Here is a 17,353-nt window from a genome sequence, read left to right as displayed (position 1 = left end):
TGGTGGTTTGATGAGGTGACGTTCCAGATTCAGAACATAGTGTTTCCTAAACTTCCCCTGTTACCAAGGGAGACAGACCGGTGTAACAAAAAAGTGTGAGATTTTAATTAACATTCCAACCAGACACTTCCCAAATGATTTCAGTGCAGTGAACTCATTTTGCTAATGGAATGTGACTGTTAAGAAGTAAAAAACCACCATACAAAACTCCTAGCTTTGTTTTGTAGCTTCCATTCCGCTAATTCAAAATTACACCAATATTTATTAGATGTGCCGACAGCATGTTACAGTAACTTTGAGAGTATTTAAAAATAATAATAATAATAATAATTGTATAAAGAATTTGTTTTCTTATTCCAATCCACATGTTCCTATTCTCAAAGCTTAGTGAAGAGTTTCAAGCCAATCAGAATCTGATAGGAATCCTCCACAACCAGCTCAGCCAGGGGATTGAGGGCAGCAGACTGATTGAGGGGTGTCTTTACAGTTTCTCTCTAAATGTTTTCTCTTTGACATTGAGTGGAGGTAATGCTGACAGCTCTGTGTGAGCTGCAGCCTTGTGAAATTACCACTGGGATAGGTGTTAATTGCCATGCTGCTGGCCTAGTTGGGTAATGCTAAATCCGAGGTTACCATCCATCCATTGTCGTGCCACTGTGGCGCCCATCAGAAATGTGTGGCCTGGCCTCTCTCTGTCATCTGCCTTAGGATCATCACAGCTCCCAAAACTGCACTCTAAAAGCTAAGAACATAGATTATGAATGGATGAATGAAGGCACAAGAAGGCCTATGCTGTTTCTGTGAAAATGCTAACATTTTCCACCAGTGTGCCAGATACAGCATTAGTGTATCTGAAAAGAAGCGATCTATACTTTAGAATGTAAGCGATTGAATATTCCATTGTATCCCTTTAATTTTAATTGCTTCGCTAATCCTGGGAGAATCCATCATTATGAGGCCTGTGTGTAGCCTGACTGTATGTCAACTGTTTGGACCAGTCTGCAGTGCCCTCTAGTGGGTATCTTGGGGACAACTCTCCTCATGCAGGTCGGGTCTGCCATTTTACTCTGCACGGCCTAGTTACAGATAGAACAGATATTTCCCAGGATGTATGAATGTGATGCATCCGCTTGGCTTTTCCACTACCAAACATGGTAGTGAAAGGAAGCCCAGTGGCCGACAGTGGGATAAGATTGAACGAGATGGATTTTGGCCGACATTCTGCTAATTTTCTCATAATTAAACATTTGATATCAACACAACTAGAACTCTTACGAACAGAGTGGACAACGTTTTGTAGACTTTACCCCTTGCCAAAGTAAAACGTTTTTTTAATCGTTGTTTTGGAGCGCAAAGGCGATTTGAGTTATTGCACACGCGCACTTTACAGACTAGCTGTTCCCTAACGGAAACGGGGATCCAATGGGATCTCGCTAGCTCGTGCCTGGCCTTGCTTGGTTCAGCCCACTATGACTCATTTGTTCTCATTTGAAACGTTGAGCTGTGGTCTATCTTGGTTTAGTTATACATGTCTTTGGTCTAGTATTGTTTTACACTCTTTACCACAGCCACAAAGTCAGCATTGGCTTTATCTAAGCGTTAATGAAAACTAAAATTACCTTTTTAATCTTAATTTAAGGTGAGGGTTGGGCATAAAGTTAGCAGTGTGATTAAGGTTAGGTTTATAATCACATTTTAAGAAGATACATTTTAGAAATAGGCGGGGTTTATTACTTTTTGGCTGTGGTAACTAGTGACGATCCTAGTACTACTGCATGCACACAGCAGATACAGATACCGATGCAACTAAGCAGAAATGTGCTCAAGATACTGACCGCGTGGCCCATGAATTTGATATTCGTTTGGAACAGTAAAGGAAATGTATCTCTTCTTCAATGTGAAAATGCTAACATTATGTCATGTTGTGATTACGCAAATATGTGATACTGCAGAGAATTTAGAGCAGTTACATAATCACCTGGACCATTTTCAATATTCACTGATATTTGTGTGAAGGGGCAGCGAATCCTGTGGTGGATTGCCTTTGTGACATAGACAAGGAGCATTGTTTTACGTAATATAGCCTTCTGACTGATAGGAAGTCAAATAGTAGCCGACTGTTAGAGACCTACATCACCTATTCATTGCATTGAATTAATATTGAATCACCTTTTTAATTGTCCAGTCAAATGGTCAATTTGCATTCTTCCAGCTGAATCTACCTGAATGAGTACCCACTGGGAAACTGAGCCTCATTTGGTACCGAAACATCTCATTCCACATCGCTCAGTGTTTTGTTGGGATAGCTTTAACAGCCCTCGCTGTGTTCTTTTAATGGAGAATTCCCCATCTGATATATCTGTATTGTGAAATCACATTACCCTGCAGAAGGTGGTTTTGCTCCTTCAGTGTTACAGTAGAAATTGCCATACCCCCTCCTTATATCTAATCATGATCACATCACTAATTTGTACAAATATTTATGACCGCCAGGGCTAGATACATAAAGTGCAATCATTTCTAAATGGTAAAACAGATATGTATGAAAATACCCTCAAATAAAAGCAAACATTCTGTTCCAAAACGCTGGAGTACACATAGGGGAGTGCACGTACATGTATCCTTTATTAACAGCCGAGGAAACATCCAACTGATTAGTGTACTGTCTGCCTTGAGAATATCCTTAACATTCAGATAAACCTAAATATGCAGTAGGTGTCAGTATTTTTTGGGGATGTCTGACTGAAACGTTGACACAATAAACAATGTGCAGAGGTAATATTGTGTTAGCGTGAGTTATCCTTTCACAATGGAAATATCAAACATAGTCATCATCTGAAGAATGCATACAAAAATACATCTGGATCAAAGTTCAAGTATTAATTCCTCACAGTGAGTGCACAGTTCAAGCCAATTGTTCCCATCCCAACACGGAGTACCCAAATGTAGGACAGGAAGACATGGTGCTCCATGGCTACAGTATAATCTAGTAGCAAAATCCTTAAAATCTCGAATGCAGGTGATCACTTCAACTCTTCAGCTCAGTACCAATTGTAATAAAAGGTTGGCTCACCTCCCAAGGCTCCTGACATTTTTTTGCCCTCTCCTCATAGCTCAATTCTTTCACCGCCTCCTCACTGTGGGAAAACGTCTCTGCTTCTCCTCCTCCTCTTGCCTCCTCCTCTCCTCCTTGGCCTGTTTGTACCTCCACTTGGGGAGCTGGAGGAGCGCAGGGTCCTTGCTCTTCCTTCTCTTCTCGGAGGCAGGCCCCGAGGGGGCCTTGCACAGCCTCACCTTGGGGATTACAATGCCCGGCCTGACGCTGCTCCTCCTCATCATGTTCAGGGGCAGCAAGCTGGCACGCCTCAGGGCAGACGTACCGGCCACCGCAACCTCCTGCAACATTTGGGTCTGCAGGCTGGCCCTCCGGTCTGTCTTCTTAGGGACCAACTGCACCCGGGAGTTATTGAACAGCTTCTTGTAGTTGTTGATCCGGTCGGGCCCCAGGCGCTTCAGCTCGTCCACCCGCTGCTTCCTGAGGATCTCCGGTACAGCATAGCGCCGCTTCCCAATGCAGGGCGGGCTTCTCAGGGCCACGGTGTGGCAGGCGGTGGCGATCAATGGGCTGGACAGGGCGGTGGTGATGCGCACCATGTGGTCCATCACACCGTCGTCCACAGGGTCCGTCTTCATGCGGAGGGAGAACCTACAGCAGGCTTTGTCTGCCACCTTCTGCCAGCAGTTCTTGGGTTCCTGGCGTTGGGTCACCAGCTCCTGCAGCATGGGCCACTCCAGCTTGTAGGATTCACAGAACTGCTCGGCGCACGGCTGGGCCATCAGACGAGTCATCAGGTAGGCCGTCTCGTAGCGGCATGTGAACAAAGCCCACTCCCTGGAGGTCATCTTGCGCCCGTAGTCCCTCGCCTCCACGTCCGCTCCTTTTATAGGAAATACACAGATAAAGGCAGTCCAGCAACAAAATAGAGACAATGAAAACGTTGTAAAAAATGACATAGAAATACTAAATATTTTAGCTCTACCTGACAACATGAGCAAACGAACAACATCTGCCCTCCCTTGCATGGCTGCCTTCATCATAGCTGTGAATCCATGGCAGTTTCTACGCTCTAGGTCCAGGTTAGAGAAGTAGTTGATCAAGTAGCTGGATATCATAATGTGACCTGGCATTGAAAAATAAACCAAATGTGTTATTCACCTTATTCACAATGAACTACGTGGAATTATACTCATTGTTTCCAGATCAATACATCTGTTTGCTTAATCTGTCTGTTCTCATTGAGAATAATCATATTTGTGTTGACACATTCCCAAAATATACTGTACTAGGAACCAACAAACCTTCAACTTTAAAACATCTGTGGATTCTTACCAGCTTGAGCAGCTGTCATGAGGGCTGTATTCCCCTCGTTGTCTTGCCAGTTGACGTCAATGTGGGGACACTGAGAGAGCGCTATGACCACATCCACCCAGCCCATGTAACAGGCTACTATCAGCCCATTCTGAAAAACACAAACCACATGCAAAGGTCAATGACATATCTCTCTTTTTGGATGACAACAAAAAAGATTTGCCCTTAAGGTAAATCTGTTGACACACAGTGTTGTACTGTTCAACTCTAACATTTGACCTTGCACATAAGGTATAGTACATCACACAACTACCGGTACGTCACTTGTCTACATTAGATCTCAAAGTTCAGGCGTGACTGCTGCTGGTGCTTACAAATGACGATATAGCTAACTAAGGACACAAGGCAAGCTCACCAACCCAAGACTCTGCCACTGTTACACTCCCTGGAGTGTTATGGTCTTAAGGCCGTGGTCTCAGTGCTCAATATCTCTGGTCTTTGAGGCACCTTAATAGCTATTCTAGTTCTAGGTGTGTGGTGTTAGAATTGTGTTGACACGGTAGAATAGAAACTATATCAAAATAAACAAATACTTTGAGCAACACTGATAAACGTATATGCTTGGAGGGTGACTTATAGCCAGAGACGCCAACTGACAGGCCTAATGATCCCCAACTGACAGGCCCAATGATCCCCAACTGACAGGCCCAATGATCCCCAAATGACAGGCCTAATGATCCCCAACTGACAGGGCTAATGATCCCCAACCGACAGGCCTAATGATCCCCCAACTGACAGGCCTAATGATCCCCAACCGACAGGCCTAATGATCCCCCAACCGACAGGCCTAATGATCCCCAACCGACAGGCCTAATGATCCCCAACCGACAGGCCTAATGATCCCCAACCGACCGGCCTAATGATCCCCAACCGACAGGCCTAACGATCCCCAATTGACAGGCCTAATGGTCCCCCAACCAGCAGGCCTAATGATCCCCAACCGACAGGCCTAATGATCCCCAACCGACAGGCCTAATGATCCCCAACCGACAGGCCTAACGATCTCCAATTGACAGGCCTAACGATCCCCCAACCGACAGGCCTAATGATCCCCAACCGACAGGCCTAATGATCCCCAACCGACAGGCCTAATGATCCCCAACCGACAGGCCTAACGATCTCCAATTGACAGGCCTAACGATCCCCCAACCGACAGGCCTAATGATCCCCAACCGACAGGCCTAACGATCCCCCAACCGACAGGCCTAATGATCCCCAACCGACAGGCCTAATGATCCCCAACCGACAGGCCTAATGATCCCCAACCGACAGGCCTAATGATCCCCAACCGACAGGCCTAACGATCTCCAATTGACAGGCCTAACGATCCCCCAACCGACAGGCCTAATGATCCCCAACCGACAGGCCTAATGATCCCCAAGGGAATTCCAAGTTAAGTCTCAGCTAATTGTCTTTCTGGAGCTTTCTGAACCATCTGCCTGCTGCTGCCTACAGTACTAATCACAGTCCACCAGCCCTATGGTAAGATAGCATAATGACGTATAGGTAACAGTATACAAGGGTGGCTCAATGACCCAGTTTATGGATTTGGGGAAATGCCCAGTCACCAAGGCTACTGTGAAACAAGTCACGATTAAGCCATCTGAAGAAAATACCTTAGAAAATGTGTACCGTAAACAAATAATTTTGCCCACTAATCATGAAAACCTGAAGGATCCACAGAGCTTCCAGTATTCCCACTGCTTATCGCTTCCATATTCAACTCTAAGGTAAAGGTCTGAGGTAGGCGTATACCAAAGCTTTGGGACCAAAGAGGAATTCAAACGGAAAGTTTCCATATTCAACACCCCATGTATAAACAACCCATGAGAGAACATCATCTGTCTGAGTCAATTGGAAAAAAGACAAGTACAGTTTTAGATTTGCCAAAGTAAGGTTCTACTCTGCTCAAACAGTCCGCATTCAGAGGGTTTGATTGACAAACACTGCTGTGTGTGTGTTTGTTGACATCTATACAAACACACATTAGGGCTCATGTCATGCCAGTGTTGGATGTAACGTGAAACAACTGAGGACATTTGCATTTATCCATCCAGACACGTAGCGTTACTGTAGGTGTAGCATGACAGCAGAGTTCTCCACGTATTTATACTGTATTAGTCTGTCTCTTCACAACGCGTTGAAGGGATTTAAAAGGTCAGTGGGTAAGCCTTGTTTCTCAGCTTGATCAGATGCTGAGGAAAATCACGGAACTTCTCTCTATGGAATCTACATGCAACACCTTTTGAATATGGTGATCAATTGTAGTCACTGAATGTGTAGGCTGCTGTGTTATATCCCTAGTATTATTGCTTTACCACTGATGAGGATACAGCAGTGAGAAACACAACCAAAATTGCATTATGCCTAACCCCAATGTCCACCTGTTGGGTACCCATGATGGTCATGAATGGTGTGGAGAATAAGGGATTTGAAGCACCAACCCGCTCCTAGTATTGTCCTGCTGCACCCTGATATCTTGGGTGAACCTTTTAAAAGCTCAGCCATGATTACGAGCTGCTTCAACGCCCCCCCCCCCTCCCCCCATCTGTTCCAGGGCTTAACCAACCGCTCTGAGTATTCCTCTGATATTGTCACTGTCCACAGAAATGACACAGTTTGGGTGTCTAGTACAAATGCAGAAACGGGAGCAAAAAGCCCCAAATGTGTGCTGTCTTTCATATCAAATCAACATAAAGCTTATTCCTCATCTTGCGGAAACTGGCGTTTTACAAAGATCTATATTCCAATGTCCATACTAGCATACCATGTAGACAGCATTATACATTGCTTAATTCTAAGTAGGATGTTCGTGTGGACATTGAAACAGAGACCATGTTATAAGTTTGTACAGTTAGCCTTTACTTGATAATATGGACATACTCTAAATCACAGAGAACATTGACTAGTTCATCTCTTTAATGACAATGCAAACATACTCTGTTGTTCTTATCTGTTTCTCTCACTTCCTCCTCTGTCACCCCTTGCCTAATCATAATCTTCACTATGATGGAATTGTTATTGTAGCAGGCCATGAAGAAAGACAGCGGTTCAGGGGTGACTGGGCTGGGAGTCCTGTATTTGAGAGACTCATCAGGTGGATAGAAGGAGTCATCAGAGGCGATACTCCTGCTATCCTCTGGCCGATCTGGCAATGTGTCAAAGTCAAACTCTTCAAATTCCTGATAGACATCATCGTCGTCGTCATCGTAATAGTTGTTGTCCTCATTGTCTCCCACATTAGGATCCTCATTTATGTCGTGTGTGACTGTCTCCAACTCCTCATTTATGGGACCCCTGACAGCCCCCGCCTGACCTCCAGAGATCCCATTCTGCTGAACTTTTAACAACTTCCCTCCACCTCCACCTGAGTCCTCTATGATCAGCACCATTTAACTCGCGGGTTAAAATCCACCACAACAACAAGAACAAGGCACCAAAATCCCAATCTCATCTGACCAATTCTCTCTCATTCAAAGTGTAAATACTTAGCTAGGTCTTGTTGAGGAAGCAGAAGTCAGTATGACCCCTAACTGGAACATGATCGAACATTTGTTCTGTTTCAAAAGCCACTTGAGGAGGAAGTCTCCGAATGTCCCCTTTAATCCATCAATAAAGCTTGTTCTCTGAAGTATTAGAAGGACATTAAAGACCTTGTCATCCTCAAAGGATCCTCTTGTTCTCATTAGCTCTTCATTTGCCTTCTGTATTTCTCACTTTCCAAATGGCAACAACCAACAACGGTGTGACAGCTTGAGAATTCATCTCTTCAATGCATTTGTTGCCAAAGTTGTCCCACTAAATGCTGTTCAACAAAAGGCACTTAATTATTTTAGATAGTGTCTACGTCCTGCTGTGCTGATACCCTAATCTTCTATTCCCCTGCTGTAAATCATTTTGTTTCCTTATACCGATGTGGAAGAGAAGAATTGTCTAAACTGACGCTACTTAATCCCTTTAATCAGTCCTCACTCTCTCTCTCTCTCCCTCTCTCTCCCTATCTTCCTCTCTTTCTCTTTCTCTCTCTGCTCTCTCTCTTTCTCTCTCTCCCAAAATGCATAGTTGAACAATGCTTCGTTTGTATTGACTTTTCTTGGTCTGCATAGCTAAAGCTCAACTCACAGATCATTTAGAATCTGTACAACCACATCTCTTTGATTTTGTGCAACCACATCAGCTACATTTTCATTGCATTCCTGTCTCATGCTATACTGGTTTTGTGTCATATCCAATACCCATACACTAAATCTGGTTCCAACAGTAACATGGGTATCCCCCATAAAAGTGACTTCATGACATTACCTCCTTACCTCCAACCCTTACGAGTTGTGCAACATTTGTCCATGACCCTAATCTACGGTCGGATGTGGCTGCTGTTAGATCTGTTTTAACTGACTGGTAATTGGATTCAGCAAAAATAACATGGCCTCTTACATACGTCCCCCCCCCCCCCCCCCCATTTTCCTTTACAGTGTAAAGTTACACTTCTTGCCACTAATTCACATTATTTTGGTTGTTGTTTGCCATTATTTTAGAAGCAGCTAAAGACTTGGGTGTATCTTGGATGTGTCTGTTTTACGATGCACCTTTTGACAGTGCAGTTCCCACGCTTGTCTGAGCGCCAAAGTCTTAGTGATTTGTACTGTATGTGATCATGTGGGTGGCAAAAACAGCCCTCTTGAAAGTCTCTTCTGTTCATTGCTCCTCACACACGCCTATCCACTCTATTACACAGTGAGAATTCTAACAATCAAACTCAAGATCTCAGTATAATGAGAAAATTAGATTTAAAAATAATGGCACGGTCAAATGCTGGATTTACAGATTGTTCTGGCGGGGGCTATGCAAATTCAGCTGCAATCTACAGATCTTGAAATGATTGATTGCTTACTGTGTATGGTAGACCCTGGACCTGATTTTAATTAAGCAATACATCATGTCCGTAGTTGATTCCTTAGTTGATGCTGTCAACTGAAGTAGGCCTCAGAATTAGGCCCCTGAACTGGTAAGCCTTTAGCAATATGTTGTATGTCAGGTCAATGCTAAACTACTTATGAGTGTAACATTTCATTCCCAATATCAAATCAGTACACAATTAAAACCAGGCAACCCTGATCTGCTATGTAGTAAATAGTGTAGTAGGACCTTATGCAAAATAATGTAGTAAAGTTAATGTATTAACATTCAAATAAGTGTCTGTTAAAATAAGATTAAAAACACTTATGAAGCGTAAATCAATAACAACAAGATCAGATCGGCTTAGGGCATGGTGAAGTTATTAATTACAGTTTGCTGTGTATCAATATATCCAGTCACAACAAAGATACAGGCGCCTTCTAACTCAGTTGCCAGAGAGGAGTTTGTTATCAGGAAGGACAAGGGAGTTTTGTAGGATAAAAAAACGGAATAAAGCTAAGCACAGGCAAAATCCTAGAGGAAAACCTGGTTCAGTCTGCTTTCCAACAGACACTGGGAGATAAATTCACCTTTCAGCAGGACAATAACCTAAAACACAAGGCCAGCTATCCACTGGAGTTACTTACCAAGACGACGGCCTAGTTACAGTTTTGACTTAAATCGGCTTGAAGATAACGTCCTAGTCTTTATGTTATCTTGGAGTTGAGCAGATTAGCTGTTCTGCCAACAACCAAATAGTACAGTAGGCTCTGGTCAGTCCAGGTTGAAACACTGACCTAGGTCAATTGCTGTTTAAAAGAGTACAGACCTTCATGTATGGCCCAGTATTTAAGGTCTACACCACAAACTATATTTACCTTAACAGGATCACTTTACAACAGAGTGCCAGCCAGATTACTGTCTGGATTGGCAGCCTGGCACATAGGTAGAAATCCTACAAGTGTTATCTGAAAAAGGTTCATCCTGTGTTGAAGATATCTGTCTCAACCCAAACTGCGCTCTTTTAGCTCACTTTACCAGTGAGTTTGGTTCAGCGTTTATTTAATTATTTTTCAGACTTTTTAATTAATTTTTATAGCAGATGATCTTATTCAAAGTGATTTAGGGCTCTATTCATCAGATCCACTTTTAGCATGGTGAAGTTATTAATTACACATTGGCTGGTGTAGCACCCAGTCACTACAAAGATACAGGCGTCATTCCTAACTCAGTTGCCGGAGACAAAGGAAACCGCTCAGGAATTTCACAATGAGGCCAATGGTAACGTAAAAACAGTTACAGAGTTTAAGGGCTGTGATAGGATAAAACTAATGAATTGATCAACAACATTGTAGTTACTCAGCAATACTACCCTAAATGACAGAGTGAAAAGAAGGAAGCCTGTACAGAATAAAAAATATTCCAAAACATGCATCCTGTTTGTAATTAGCCACTAAAGTAAAATTGCCAAAAATGTGACAAAGAAATAAACTTTAAGTCTTGAATACAAAGCAGTATGTTTGGAGCAAATACAACACAACACTGAGTACCATTCTTCATATTTTCAAGCATGGTGGTGGCAGCATCATATTATGGGTATGCTTGTTATCAGCAAGGACTAGGGAGTTTTTTTAGAATATAAAGGAACTGAATAAAGCTAAGCACAGGCAAAATCCTACAAGAAAACCTGATTCAGTCTGCTTTCCAACAGACACTTGGAAACAAATTCACCTTTCAACAGGACAATAACCTAAAACACAAGGCCAACTATACACTGGAGTTGCTTACCAAGATGATGTTGAATGTTCCTGAGAGGCCTAGTTACAGTTTTCACTTAAATCGGCTTGAAGATAATGTCCTAGTCTTTATGTTATCTGGGTGGTGAGCAGATTAGCAGTTCTGCCAACAACCAAATAGTACAGTAGGCTCTGGTCAGTCCTGGTTATAGAATTGAACTAGGTCAGTTGCTGTTTAAAAGTGGACAGCCTTTCTTCATGTATGGACCAGTATTTAGGGTCTACGCCACAGGCATTTTTTTTTAACCTTTAACAGGATCACTTTATAACAGAATTCCTGCCAGATTACTGTCTGGATTGGCAGCCTGGCACGCAGTTAGAAATCTCACAAGTGTTATCTGAAAAAGTTTCATCCTGTGCTGAGGCTGTGTACCCTTTTCACCGTTACTGTCTCAAACCAAACTGCGCTCACTTTCCAGTGAGTTTGGTTCAGAACTTATTTAATCATAATCATCATTTTATTCATAGCAGACACTCTTATCCAGAGAGATTTTGGGCTCTATTCATCAGATCCACTTTAGCCGAAATCCGCATAGCGGTTCTTATGGCGGTGTTGTAGTAGGAACTGCAGTCAAGTTTTTAGGATAAACATAAACTGAATAGAACTAAACACAGGCAAAATCCTAGAGGAAAATCTGGTTCAGTCTGCTTTCCAACAGCCTCCGGGAGACACATTCACCTTTCAGCAGAACAATAACCTAAACCACAAGGCCAACTATACACTGGAATTGCTTACCAAGATGACATTAATTGTTCCTGAGAAGCCTAGTTACAGTTTTGACTTAAATCGGCTTGAAAATCTATGGCAAGACTTGAAAATGGCTGTCTAGCAAATCAAATCAAATCAAATTTATTTATATAGCCCTTCGTACATCAGCTGATATCTCAAAGTGCTGTACAGAAACCCAGCCTAAAACCCCAAACAGCAAACAATGCAGGTGTAAAAGCACGGTGGCTAGGAAAAACTCCCTAGAAAGGCCAAAACCTAGGAAGAAACCTAGAGAGGAACCGGGCTATGTGGGGTGGCCAGTCCTCTTCTGGCTGTGCCGGGTAGAGATTATAACAGAACATGACCAAGATGTTCAAATGTTCATAAATGACCAGCATGGTCAAATAATAATAAGGCAGAACAGTTGAAACTGGAGCAGCAGCACAGTCAGGTGGACTGGGGACAGCAAGGAGCCATCATGTCAGGTAGTCCTGGGGCACGGTCCTAGGGCTCAGGTCCTCCGAGAGAGAGAAAGAAAGAGAGAATTAGAGAGAGCATATGTGGGGTGGCCAGTCCTCTTCTGGCTGTGCCGGGTGGAGATTATAACAGAACGTGGCCAAGATGTTCAAATGTTCATAAATGACCAGCATGGTTGAATAATAGTAAGGCAGAACAGTTGAAACTGGAGCAGGAGCATGGCCAGGTGGACTGGGGACAGCAAGGAGTCCTCATGTCAGGTAGTCCTGGGACATGGTCCTAGGGCCCAGGCCAGTTGAAACTGGAGCAGCAGCATGGCCAGGTGGACTGGGGACAGCAAGGAGTCATCATGTCAGGTAGTCCTGGGGCATGGTCCTAGGGCTCAGGTCCTCCGAGAGAGAGAAAGAAAGAGAGAAGGAGAGAATTAGAGAACGCACACTTAGATTCACACAGGACACCTGAATAGGACAGGAGAAGTACTCCAGATAAACAAACTGACCCTAGCCCCCCGACACATAAACTACTGCAGCATAAATACTGGAGGCTGAGACAGGAGGGGTCAGGAGACACTGTGGCCCCATCCGAGGACACCCCGGACAGGGCCAAACAGGAAGGATATAACCCCACCCACTTTGCCAAAGCACAGCCCCCACACCACTAGAGGGAAATCTTCAACCACCAACTTACCATCCTGAGACAAGGCCGAGTATAGCCCACAAAGATCTCCGACACGGTACAACCCAAGGGGGGGAACCCAGACAGGCCGACCACAACAGTGAATCAACCCACCCAGGTGACGCACCCCCCCCAGGGACGGCACGAGAGAGCCCCAGCAAGCCAGTGACTCAGCCCCCGTAACAGGGTTAGAGGCAAAGAATCCCAGTGAAAAGAGGGGAACCGGCCAGGCAGAGACAGCAAGGGCGGTTCGTTGCTCCAGAGCCTTTCCGTTCACCTTCCCACTCCTGGGCCAGACTACACTCAATCATATGACCCACTGAAGAGATGAGTCAGTGATCAACAACCAATTTGAGAGCTCTTAAAGACTTACCCAGAAAGACTGAAAACTGTAATCGCTGCCAAATGTGATTCTTACATGTATTGACTCAGGGTGTGAATATTTATGTAAATAAGATATTTAATTAATCTATTTAATTTTCAATACATTTGCTAAGACTTCAAAAAACATGTTTTCACTTTGTCATGATGGGGTATTGTGTGTAGATGAGAGAAAAAGAAGAAGATTTAATCCATTTAGAATACAGGCTGTAGCACAACAAAATGTAGAATACAATGCATTCGGAAAGTATTCACACCCTTCCCTTTTTCCATTTTTAGTGACGTTACAGACTTATTCTAAAATATGTATTTTTAAAGTCCATCTCATCAATCTACACACAATACCCCATAATGACAAAGCATAAAGAGAGTTTTAGAAATACCTTATTTACATAAGTATTCAGATCTTTTGCTATGAGACTCAAAATTGAGGTCAGCTGCATCCTGTTTCCATTGATCCTCCTTGAGATGCTTGTACAACTTGATTGGAGTCCACCTGTGGTAAATCCAATTGATTGAACATGATTTGGAAAGGCACACACCTGTCTATATAAGGTCCCACAGTTGACAGTTCATGTCAGAGCAAAAAAATCAAACCATGAGGTCAAGGAATTGTCTGTAGAGCTCCGAGACATGATTGTGTCGAGGCACTCGGGAAGGGTACCAAAACATTTCTGCAGCATTGAAGGTCCCCAAGAACACAGTGGCTTCCATCATTCTTAAATTAAAAAAGTTTGCAACCACCAAGACTCTTCTTAGAGCTGGCCACCATGTCAAACTGAGAAATCAGGGGAGAAGGGCCTTGGTCAGGGAGGTGACCACGAACCCAATGGTCACTCTGACATAGCTTCAGAGTTCCTCTGTGGAGATGGGAGAACCTTCCAGAAGGACAACTATCTCTGCAGCACTGCATCAATCAGGCCTTTATGGTAGAGTGGCCAGACGGAAGCCACTCCTCAGTAAAAGGCATATGACATCCGCTTGGAGTTTGCCAAAAGGCACCTAAAGGACTCAGACCATAGGAAACAAGATTCTCTGGTCTGATGAAACCATGATTGAACTCTTTGGCCTAAGTGCCAAGCGTCACATCTGGAGGAAACCTGGCACCTATCCATACAGTGAAGCATGGTGGTGGCAGCATCATGCTGTGGGGATGTTTTTCAGCGGTAGGGACTGGGAGAAGGAAAAATCGAGGGAAAGATTAACCGAGCAAATACAGACAGATGCTTGATGAAAACCAAGGACCTCAGACTGGGGCGAAGGTTCACCTTCCAACAGGACAATGAACCTAAGCAAACAACCAAGACAACACAGGAGTGTCTTTGGGACAAGTCTCTGAATGTCCTTGAGTAGCCCAGCCAGAGCCTGGACTTGAACCCGATGGAACATCTCTGGAGAGACCTGAAAATAGCTGTGCCAGAACTTGAGAGGATCTGCAGAGAAGAATTGGAGAAACTCCCCAAATACAGGTGTGCCAAGCTTGTAGCGTCATACCCAAGAAGATTCGTGGCTGTAATCGCAGCCAAAGGTGCTTCAACAAAGTACTGAGTAAAGGATCTGAATGCTTATGTCAATGTGATATTTCCATTTGTATTTTTAATACATTTGAAAAAATGTATTAATCAATTTTAGAATAAGGTTGTAATGTAACAAAATGTGAAAAAAGTCAACAGGTCTGAATTCTTTCCGAATGCACTGTAAGTCAAGGGGTATGAGGGCTTTCTGAAGGCACTGTATCTTATTGTGCCAGATAGGGCTGAGCCGTGCTGGCTTAGAACTGTGTTGGAAGGGACAATATTCTGAAACTAAAGTTTGGGTCGGCACTATAGCGTGAAAAGGGTGTTAGAATAAGAATTCAGCAACCCAGGTCAATCAACATTAGATATGCAGCCAACAGTATTTCCAATCTCAACACACAATGATCTCCAAAAGTATTGGAACAGTGACATTTTCTGTAGTTTTGGCTCTATACTCCAGTCTTTTGGATTTGAAACTACACGACTATGAGAATAAAGTGCAGACTTTCAGTTTTAATTTGAGGGTATTTTCATTCATTTCGGGGGAACCTTTTAGAAAATACAGCACTTTTAGTAGATATTCCCTTAATTTTAGGGGATCGAAAGTATTGGGACAAATGAACATAGAGTAACAGTCAAAAGTTTGGACACACCTACTCATTCAAGGTTTATTATTTTTATGTTTACTCTTTTCTACATTGTAGAATAATAGTGAAGACAACAAAACTATGAAATAACACATATGGAATCGTGTAGTAAGCAATAAAGTGTTAAACAAATGAAAATATATTGTATATTTCAGATTCCTCAAAGTAGCCACCCTTTACCTTGATGACAGGTTTGCACACTCTTGGCATTCTCTCAACCAGTTTCATGAGGTAGTCACCTGGAATGCATTTCAATTAAAAAGTTAACTAGTGGGATTTCTTTCCTTCTTAATGCGTTTGAGCCAATCAGTTGTGTCGTGACAAGGTAGGGGTGGTATACAGAAGATTGCCCTATTTGGTACAAGACCAAGTCCATATTATGACAAGAACAGCTCAAATAATCAAAGAGAAACAACAGTCCATCATTACTTTAAGACATGAATGTCAGTCAATCCGGAAAATGTAAAGAATTTTGAACGTTTCTTCAAGTGCAGTCGCAAAAAACATCCAGCGCTATGATGAAACTGGCTCTCATGAGGACCACCACAGGAAAGGAAGACCCAAAGTTACCTCTGCTGACAAGGATAAGTTAATTAGAGTTACCAGCCTCAGATTGCAGCCCAAATAAATGCTTCACAGAGTTCAAGTAACAGACACATCTCAACATCAACTGTTCAGAGGAGTCTGCATGAATCAGGCCTTCATGGTCAAATTGCTGCAAAGAAACCACTACTAAAGGACACCAATAAGAAGAAGAGACTTGCTTGGGCCAAGAAACACGAGCAATGGACAATAGACCGGTGGAAATCTGTCCTTTGGTCTGATTGGAGATTCCAAATTTGAGACTTTTGGTTCCAACCGCCGTCTCCTTGTGAGACGCAGAGTAGGTGAACGGATGATCTCCACATGTGTGGTTCCCACCGTGAAGCACGGGAGAGGAGGTGTGATGCTGTGGGGGTGCTTTGTTGGTGATACTGTGATTGATTTAGAATTCAAGGCACACTTAACCAGCATGGCTACCACATCATTCTGCTGCGATACTCCATCCCATCTGGTTTGCCCTTAGTGGGACTATCATTTGTTTTTAAACAGGACAATGACCGAACACACCTCCAGGCTGTTTAAGAGTTATTTGACCAAGAAGGAGAGTGATGGAGTTCTGCATCAGATGACCTGGCCTCCACAATCACCACGCTTCAACCCAATTGAGATGGTTTGGGATGAGTTGGACCGCAGTGAAGGAAAAGCAGCCAACAAGTGCTCAACATACGTGGGAACTCCTTCAATACTGTTGGAAAATTATTCCTCTTAAAGCTGGTTGAGAGAATGCCAAGAGTGTGCAAACCTGTCATCAAGGCAAAGAGTGGCTACTTTGAAGAATCTCAAATATAAAATATATTTTGATTTGTTTAACTACATGATTCCATGTGTTATGTCATAGTTTATTCTACGATGTAGAAATGGTCAAAATAAAGAAAAACCCTTCGATTAGTAGGTGTGTCTAAACGTTTGACTGTTACTGTATATGTGTAATAAAGTAGTCAAAAGTTGAGTATTTGGTTCAATATTCCTAGCACGCAATGATTATGTCAAGTTTTTGACTACAAACTTGTTGGATGCTTTTGCCGTTTGGTTTAGTTGTGTTTCAGATTATTTTGTGCCCAATATAAATGAATGGTAAATAATGTATTGTGTCATTTTGGGGTGCATTTTATTGTAAATAAGAATATAATATATTTCTAAACTCTTCTACATTAATATGGATGCTTCCATAATTATGGATAGTCCTGAATGAATCATGAATAATGATGAGTGAGAAATTTACA

At 43.0% G+C, this 17,353-nt stretch overlaps 1 protein-coding gene across 1 annotated transcript; it reads right to left on the bottom strand.

Moving 5' to 3' along the window:
* Nucleotides 1–2,606: 2,606 nt before the first annotated feature.
* On the bottom strand, nucleotides 2,607–8,407 carry LOC124009999 (ankyrin repeat domain-containing protein 33B-like). Its single transcript, XM_046322295.1, has 4 exons — nucleotides 7,369–8,407; nucleotides 4,391–4,520; nucleotides 4,041–4,181; nucleotides 2,607–3,938 (listed from the first exon to the last, which is right to left on the bottom strand). The coding sequence occupies exons 1-4, from the start codon at nucleotides 7,819–7,821 to the stop codon at nucleotides 3,124–3,126; spliced, it is 1,539 nt and encodes a 512-aa protein (XP_046178251.1). The 5' UTR covers nucleotides 7,822–8,407; the 3' UTR covers nucleotides 2,607–3,123.
* Nucleotides 8,408–17,353: the final 8,946 nt, after the last annotated feature.

The sequence above is a fragment of the Oncorhynchus gorbuscha genome, linkage group LG22 (assembly GCF_021184085.1).
Source record: "Oncorhynchus gorbuscha isolate QuinsamMale2020 ecotype Even-year linkage group LG22, OgorEven_v1.0, whole genome shotgun sequence".
Classification (NCBI taxonomy): Eukaryota; Metazoa; Chordata; class Actinopteri; order Salmoniformes; family Salmonidae; genus Oncorhynchus; species Oncorhynchus gorbuscha.
This window is presented reverse-complemented; position numbering and strand designations above follow the sequence as displayed.

Coding starts and splice junctions, on each gene's coding strand:
- LOC124009999 (XM_046322295.1), bottom strand. CDS start 7,821: ATGGTGCTGATCATAGAGGACTCAGGTGGAGGTGGAGGGAAGTTGTTA. Junction 4,521..7,368: donor AAACAGATAAGAACAACAGA/GTATGTTTGCAT, acceptor TGTGTTTTTCAG/AATGGGCTGATAGTAGCCTG. Junction 4,182..4,390: donor CATGACAGCTGCTCAAGCTG/GTAAGAATCCAC, acceptor TTTCAATGCCAG/GTCACATTATGATATCCAGC.